The sequence below is a fragment of the Charadrius vociferus genome, unplaced genomic scaffold (genome assembly GCF_000708025.1).
Source record: "Charadrius vociferus isolate BGI_N301 unplaced genomic scaffold, ASM70802v2 scaffold323, whole genome shotgun sequence".
Lineage (NCBI taxonomy): Eukaryota > Metazoa > Chordata > Aves > Charadriiformes > Charadriidae > Charadrius > Charadrius vociferus.
In genome coordinates, this window is record NW_009647692.1 from 1,530,899 (window position 1) to 1,538,800 (window position 7,902).

Here is a 7,902-nt window from a genome sequence, read left to right on the forward strand (position 1 = left end):
TAATCTCATGGCTGCCCAAAGGTCAGACCAGGAATCCGGGACCTTGACAGTTGGCGCATCAAATCTAAGGGGAGAGGATGCGTAAACATGAGGAATTTCTTAAATATGGGAAAAGAACGCTCCCTGGAAGGAGGACATTTCTCGGTAATAGCTCAAAGGTTGTTTTTTGGTCCATGGCCAGATGTGGTGGCCTGGCATGATTTTGGCCAAGGCACTGGTGCCCTGAGGGAGGATGACATCGGGGCGGCAGTGTGTGAGGATGGACAAGTCCAGAGAATGCTGCTGTGGGGGTCCAGCGACTCCTCCTCACTCGCATCCCCTCGTCGGGGTGCGGGCTGGGATGCCGGAGATCCCTGGGCAGCGGTGAAGGGCTGGAGAGCGCGGTGGGCTGTTGGGGCAGCAGCTCAGCTCAGCCCGGCATGAGGGCGCTGATGAAACCTCTCGCATGTGAGCCGGACTGCGTGTGATTGGCAAAGGTCAATGATGTGGATCAAACCACCCTCCCGGGTGAGGGGTGCAGAGATCTGCCCGGTTTGGTGCGGCAGTTTCGGCGGGCGGCGGGTGGGAGCAGGGGGAGGGAGCGGAGGATGCCTTCTGCGGAGGTGGGTTTGCAATTTAAAAGGGTGCGACGTCCCACCAGGAGGAAGCGCGATGCTCTCCAAGCCTGAAATCTGCTCGATCTCACGGGTGCGGCGGTGTGCGGGGTTGGGCCGGGTGTCAGCGGGGCACGGCTCCCGCGAGCCCAGCGCAGCCGTGGCTTCGTCTCTCCTGAGCTCTTCGTGCTTATCTGATCTGCGCCTCCGTAATGATGTGGTTAGAATTAAATTATGGTGTTTTAATGTAGTTACAGCTACATTTACCAGGCACACTTCTTCCTGACGTACAATGCTGGAATTTAAGATACGGCCAGAGGCTGCACATGACTTCTTGTCTCCCAGGCTTGCTGCAGCCTTCCCACGTGCTACACCAAACTCTGGCCAGAAAGGCAAACTGAGGAGTTCAATTCACGTCTGCCGCTGGAACGCCAGTGAATTGCGTTAAATGTAATTCCAGCATGGGGGAACCGAGGATCCTTGGGAATAGCCGCTGTGTTCCATCAGCAAGGCTCCTGCCTATGCACTGCCGTACCGCGACGCTGCGCTGGGGCCGACTGCAGCTGAGAACACCATCCCTCGTGTGGAGAGGGTCTGGGGCATTTTTATCCTCACTCTTCAGCTGTAGGAAAATACCTTCAAAGGTGCAGGCGTGAGCAGGCGCTCTTTAGCCAATACGCACTGCCAGGGGAACTATGACGATTTTATACCCATTGAAGATCTGTGCTGAGATAGTCTAAAGCTCCACGGAAACTTTCTTGCTCGTGTTTCCTTTGATGTGAACTTAATGGTCACGGAATTTGCCGTATCAGCAATAAGAATTATGTGATTAACTGGAGAGAAGTAAATAAACTAGTTAACTCTCTAAAGACAGTGGGGAAACACCAGATATCGGTGCTTTCGCCATTTCCAGACTGCCAGAGGTGCAGGAATCCCAAAACTTCAAAATGGGACCATTGTCCAGAAGAATGTTTGGCTCAGATGGCTAAAGGGACAAAATACTCCAGACGGAGAGAAGCGGCCACTGCGGTGCCTCTCCTCTGGGCGAGGGGACAGGGTGGGACGTGTCCTCCCTGCGCTCCCGACAGCCAGGCAAATCTGAAAAATCCTTTGTTCTCACCACTGGATCAGCCACTGAACGAGATGCTTTGGGACGTACCTGTGCGACAGAGGTGATCTGCAGAGCCATTCACCCTGTGGGGTCCCTTTGTCTCCCTGGGCCTCATCACATATGGTCTCCCATCCTTGAGCCTCGCCAGGTCGCACGGTGTGTCCAGGTCTCGTAACGGGGTCCTCCAGATTGTCCCCATCAGGGGGGGGTGAAGTCGCATAATTGCGAGGATCCCCACCGCCTACAAAGAGTTCCTTTGCTTATCAGCCTTTCAGGGTGTTTTCATCAATTTTGATCTGCCTGTTGGAAATGTATAGCGCTGATGCCCTCTAGGGAGCGCCTCATTTTTCCTACCCCTGATTCAGCTTCAGACTTGTGAATTTTAAGTGAATATGCATATATAACTGCGTGTCTGTATTTATACAGAGACTGCCAGTGCACATTTTACAGTAATTCTCCTTGGGTGCTCTTGCTCTCTCCTGCAGTCAATTGTTTTGAATGACATGGAACTGATAATGAATGTGGTTTCAGAACCGAATGATCGGGCTGGCTCGTCTCATTCCACCTCTCTTGGTTTTGAGCAAGAATGTGAAGACTTGCTGTGTCTATTTTAGATTCCATCATGAAAGGAATAATTGAGATTGAGACTCTTAGTCACTCAATGCAGAAGGTCAGGGAATTAATGCTGTGTTACATCCAGACCATTCATTTACTCTGCCTCCTTTTTTTTTTTCCCTTAACTGTCTGTAGGGGAAAACAAATGTGCCACAGAGAAGGTAACGCATCTTCAATGCTGCGCACATCCTCAGCCTCTGATAATACACACTGTTTATCTTTATTTTGGGGGTGTTTCAGGGTAGTTTTATCATCATAATTGATTAGTGGCGACAGGGAAAAAAAATCCAGGAGTAACAGGAAGAAATGATTCCAGAGAATCCATTGACTCAGTTGTAGCATTGATCTACTTCTGGAAATTATTTATAGGAGAAGATTCATAGTTAATAATATTAGTTTGGACTTCAGGAACAGTTTATCAGAGGATCTTAAAGGCCTTTGGTAATGATTAATCAGGTAGAAAAATAAGGTAGACAGCCTCATTTTGGGGGAGGGAAGGAAATGGGATTCCTGGCACAACCCTAGCCACGGATAGCTGTGGCCCAAAAAGCGCGGCTGTCCGCGGTGCAACACCGGCAAGCGGCGGTGGCATTGCCCCGGCTCTTGGGTGCTTTCTGGGGCCGGGGCCGCAGGCACAGCACAAGGATGTCCTGCTGCTGCCTGTTGCTTGCACCGGGGCACGGCACTGGCTGAAGGCTGGCAGTGACGCCGGAGCCCCCGTCCTTGAAAAAATCCTCACTAAAACTCTCCTTAAAATGAAATAAAGGTGTCTGCGAGATGGTCACCTGCGCCAGATCAAGCAGGGAGCACTGCACAGGGACAAAACGAAACCTTTTCTTCCCCTGCCCCTCCTTCTCGTTTTGTTTTTGTTTTTAACTTAATTGATCTGTATCCTGCAATCCTACCTGCAGGAGGAATGACACATCTGAAAAAAGCAGGAGGATTTGTTTGGAGTGGTCTGGTTGGGTTTTTTGGTGTGTATATATATAGAATTGCCTGGAAGTAGTAAATAGAATTAAACGCTGTAGTTCTGAAAAACAAAATTCTCAGGGCTGTCTGTTGATTTCAAAGCTGATGAAAACAAAGCTGGCTTTGAAATCTCTCCTCGCAGAGCTTCCCCCCCCGCCCTTGCCATCTAAAAGATAGGCCTGATAATATTTGGGTTCTATTCTTCTTTTGAAATGGGTGAAAAATGCTGTTTTCTCAATTGAGATGAAAATCCCCATGTTTTTAATAAGGTCAGCGTAACAGCTCCATTAGTGAGATGCTGAAATAACTCCATGCCGATCTGGAACTTCCACCAGGAAAAACTTCAATGTCAACCCAAGAAGTCCAGAGCCAGCTTTGCACTAGGTGTGAACCAGTACTGCTTCTCTAAAATTACTGGTTCTGGGATAACCTATTTCAGTTTAGGGATTGGCCGCCGTGTTTTTAAATAACTCCTGTATGCACAGCCAAACTCAAGTGGCTTTTGCTGTTTTTTCCCCAGCAAAGTGCTGGAGAAGGGGCAGCGCCGGGTCCCGCGTTCCCGCAGACGCGGGGATGGGCAGCGTGCGGGCGCTGGGTCTCCTTCCATGTGATTCCGCAGCTGGTGACAAAGAGAGGGACTACCGCCTGGCAAGACGTGTAGAGCTCACCACTAGGACATGCAGGTGCATATTAAAGGATGGACAGCCTAAAATAAAACAAAATAAACAATGCCTAACCCATTAAGGCTTCACTTTGTTGAAACTTTGCCCACAAATATCACAACAAAGCTGCTGGGTGCTGTGCACTTGGAAGCCTGTCCTTCGTTGTGGGTGCCGGGGACAGGTAGAAAACCTTCTCCCAGCTCTTTGGAGATGTGGTCTGTATCTGGCCAACCCTCCCTGACCCCCCCGACTGCGCTGAAGCCACGGCCCCCGAAGACGTCGCTTCCTTCCTCCGTGCCCTGTCGTCCCCGCGGCAGGGCGGGCAAGGCTTATCTCCCAGCGCGTTCCTGTAGGTTGCTGCAGACGCTGGGGGTAACGCCAAAGGCAGAGATGCATCAAGAAGACCGATTGTTTGCAATGACATATTCTGCTTTTTAAATGATCTTTGATTTCCTGGCAGCTCCCCAGCGTATCGCCCCTCTGTAACACTGTCTAAATAACGTCTGTCAGGTGAAGCCACATCTGGGCGGCAGGCAGGCCAGTCCGCAGCACGCTGTTAGTCATCGGGGACTTCCGAAACCCACCGGCCGATCAATCTCCAGATCTTACTAAATGATAGATGGAATATAATATAGGTCATTATTTCTTCCCTACGCACGAAAATGAATTATTCAGTAAAGATTTAGACCCTTTTTATTATGACACTGAATTTATAGAGCATACAAAACATAAATGCAGATTTCTCCAGCACCAGATAGATGGACTCATTCTCTGGGCGGTGTGCGTTAGCTGCAGCCACCCAGCACCCCTGCATGGCACAGGCAAGACGTGCGAGCGGCTGGGGCACATCCCGGCGACGTGGGCAATTGGGACCTCCACCTAGCGCGGCCACCATACGTGGCAGAGTATTTTCAAAAGCCCCTCGCTGGTTTGGGAGCCCGGGGTCTATTTATCTCAGAAATCGGGCTCTCAGGAGCCGTGCATCTCCAAAGAGATTTGGAGCCACATGTTACTTAGGCTTTATAAATGTGTATCTTAAAGTCAGCTTCTCCCTCTCTGACCTGTGAAACGGGGTTGCCATGTGTCCAAAGGAAATCAGTAAGGCTAAAACCTGTTAGTGAGAAGTGGGTGCTGTACGAGCACACGGACAGGTGTGGTCTTCCCGAATCCTGGCTGCAGAGCCGCCGTCTAGAGTTTGGGTTGGTTTGCATCAATAGCAGTAACTGTCCTTGTTATTGGAATAAACGCTCCAACTTTTAACCGTGTGGCGAGGGAGAATGTTACCACTGACCAGCCGTTACAGACCTCGGCCTCGCAGTTCATTAGTGCCTTCCGAAAGTCTGCTGGGAGTTTGGATTTTTAAACACCGGTGCTCAGAGAGGGGGAGGGCAAAGGGCAAAGCTGCAAACTCCCCGCGCTTTGGGGAACAGGCTGGGGGCTGGGGCTGGAACAGCACCTTTGGCGATGGGGGCTGTCTGCTGCCTGCGCCACGGAGCAGGACAGCGGGTCCTGGTTCGTCACCCGCAGCCATCAGGCACCAAACGCACCCCCAGAGCATCCCTGATGCGGTGGTTATGGTTTTTGTTCACTGGACCACGGGGCAGTGGAGTGGTCAGTCTCTTTTTTAGGGCTATACTGACCGCGGAGGGCTTGGGGACAGAAAGGCGGCAGTGCTGACCCCCTCCCGAGCTGTTCCTCTCTGTCTACGCCTGCAGCCAGGGCAGCAACGCAGAGTGCCTGCGTCCTCGGTACTCGGCCCGGACAGCGGGGAAACGTGTTTCCTCTGGACGTAGCCCAAACATTGCACTGACTTCACTAAACCTCTGGGCCAAATTCCACCCTGGGTAACGGCAGAATAATTTGCACCGCAGAAAACTGCGGTGTAACTACCTGCCGTGGGTACGCGCTAACCGGGATGGAGGCAGAGGCGACACGTAAGGTAAACGGCATCACTGGTTTTCGGTGGTGTTACAGCGGGTCGCGGGCGTGCTCTGCAGCTGCAGTCGGGCAGCGGTTTGCATTGGGCTTTCTAATGCTGCCGCATCTCCCCCGTCCCTTGGGCACCCCGTGTTCTCGGGGAACGGGGTCTGCTGGTCTGGGAGAGAGGGGAAAGCCCCGCACCCGCTTTCCCGGCTGCGCCACCCTGGGCTTCCTCAAAATCACTCATTAGTGGGGTTTGCCCCCTGCACACGCCATCAAATGGCCATTGCCACCATCCCCCGGGGTAAGGACCCGGGGGGTTCAGCTTAACGTACCTACAGCGACTGCTCGGGTTTGTAAACCGCACTGTGAGCAAAAACAAGCCCAGTTATGGGAGGCTGGATGAAAATGAGCTGATTTTGTAAATCTCGGCAGCGCGGGCAGGAGAAATAGCAAAAATGACTGAATAGATTGAAAGTGGTCACCTGCCTGAACCTGGTCATGGCGCTGGGAAAGGCGGGAAAGGAAAAGTACTGATAAAGTCTTTCAAAAGCCATTTGACCTCTAATTTTCACTGATGTAAGGGATAACAGTGGAGATTTCGTTTTAATATATAGAAATCCAAATTTTTTTTTTTTTTCCTGAGCTGCAATCAGCTCCACCGAAGTTCCCTCCATCCATCAGAAAAATCCGTCTCGTGCTCGTTCTTTCTGGAACCCCTTTAAAATTCTGCACAGTGGTCAGAGAGATTAAAGGGGTAATATAACCCCGGGAACCACACTCCTGACGAGCAATTTCCCGGTGATTATTACCAGAAATAGCCAAGATTTAAAGGAGACTCAGAGGGGGGAGAAAAAAACGGTCCTTTAATCCCTCCCCATCCGTTTGTTTTGTGCACTGGCGCCGCTCGCCCCGCTGGGGCCAGCTCCCATCCCAGTCGGAGCAACCGGGGTCTTCGCTGCCCACCCGTCCCCTGCCCGCCGGGGGACCCCCTCTGGCGAGGGGCGCAGAGACCCGCGCGGGCGCCTGCCATGTTGCTGAACCAGAGTGCAGCACCTCGGGACTAAACACACCCTGTAAAGGGAATCTGATCAGATTTTTACTGCGGTTTGCATCAAAACACGACGAAAACTCTTCCTCTGGTAGGCCCGACCTACCAGCCATGGGCACGTCCGCTAATTTACGCCTTGTTCATCAGTCACTGCTGGAAAGTACATTTATACACTGCCCCCTCCCAATTAAAAAATGATAATCCCTGAGTTTGAAATAATTGGCGACCCCTAAATAGCTCTCGTGGGCACGGCCGCCGAGCCGGGAGGGCGTCCGTCAGGAGGCACTCGGTCTCGGGCGAGCTCAGGTGCTCAAAATCAATGGATGTTTCTGAAAATGTAGGGCACCGCGGCTCAGTCCCGTCGGGCGGGCGGCCCACGCTCCCGCTCAGCGCTTCTTAATTTAGGTGAAACTGATTGCTTTCACCTCATATAATTATGACAATACTTGGCAGCCCCATCACTGCTTCTGTCCGACGCTGCGAAGTGCGGGTCAAACGCCAAGTGGAAGTGTCGGAGCTGAGGGTGAACGCTGTCACTCACTCTGGGCAGTGCTGGAGCCCCGGGACGTGGGGGCACTGGAATGCAGGAACTCCAGGATGGGGGAACCCTGGGATATGGGGGCAGTGGGATGTGGGGCAATAGGATGCAGGAGGCTTTGGACACAGGGATACTGGAGCCCTGGGATGCGGGGGCACCAGGATGCAGGAACATTGGGATGTGGGGGCACAGGGATGCAGGAACCCAGGGATGTGGGGGCACTGGGATGTGGGGACACCAGGATGGGGGGGCACTGGGATGCAGGAGCCTTGGGATATGGGGACACCAGGATGGAGCAGCCTTGGGACATGAGGGCACCAGGATGCAGGAACCCCAGGACGCAGGGGCACCAGGATGTGGGAGCCCTGGGATGGGGGGTCACCAGGATGCAGGAACCCTGGGGTAAGGGGGCACTTGGATGTGGGAACCCCAGAATGTGGGGG

At 52.6% G+C, this 7,902-nt stretch overlaps 1 protein-coding gene across 1 annotated transcript in view; it reads left to right on the plus strand.

Annotated features, from left to right (window-relative positions):
- The first annotated feature begins 5,865 nt into the window (after positions 1 to 5,865).
- The window catches only part of MSI2 (musashi RNA-binding protein 2), a 258,982-nt gene continuing 256,945 nt past the window's right edge, over positions 5,866 to 7,902 (plus strand). The window contains exon 1 of the mRNA XM_009881482.1: positions 5,866 to 5,884. Coding sequence (XP_009879784.1) covers positions 5,866 to 5,884 — 19 coding nt within the window. The remainder of the gene's footprint in view (positions 5,885 to 7,902) is intronic.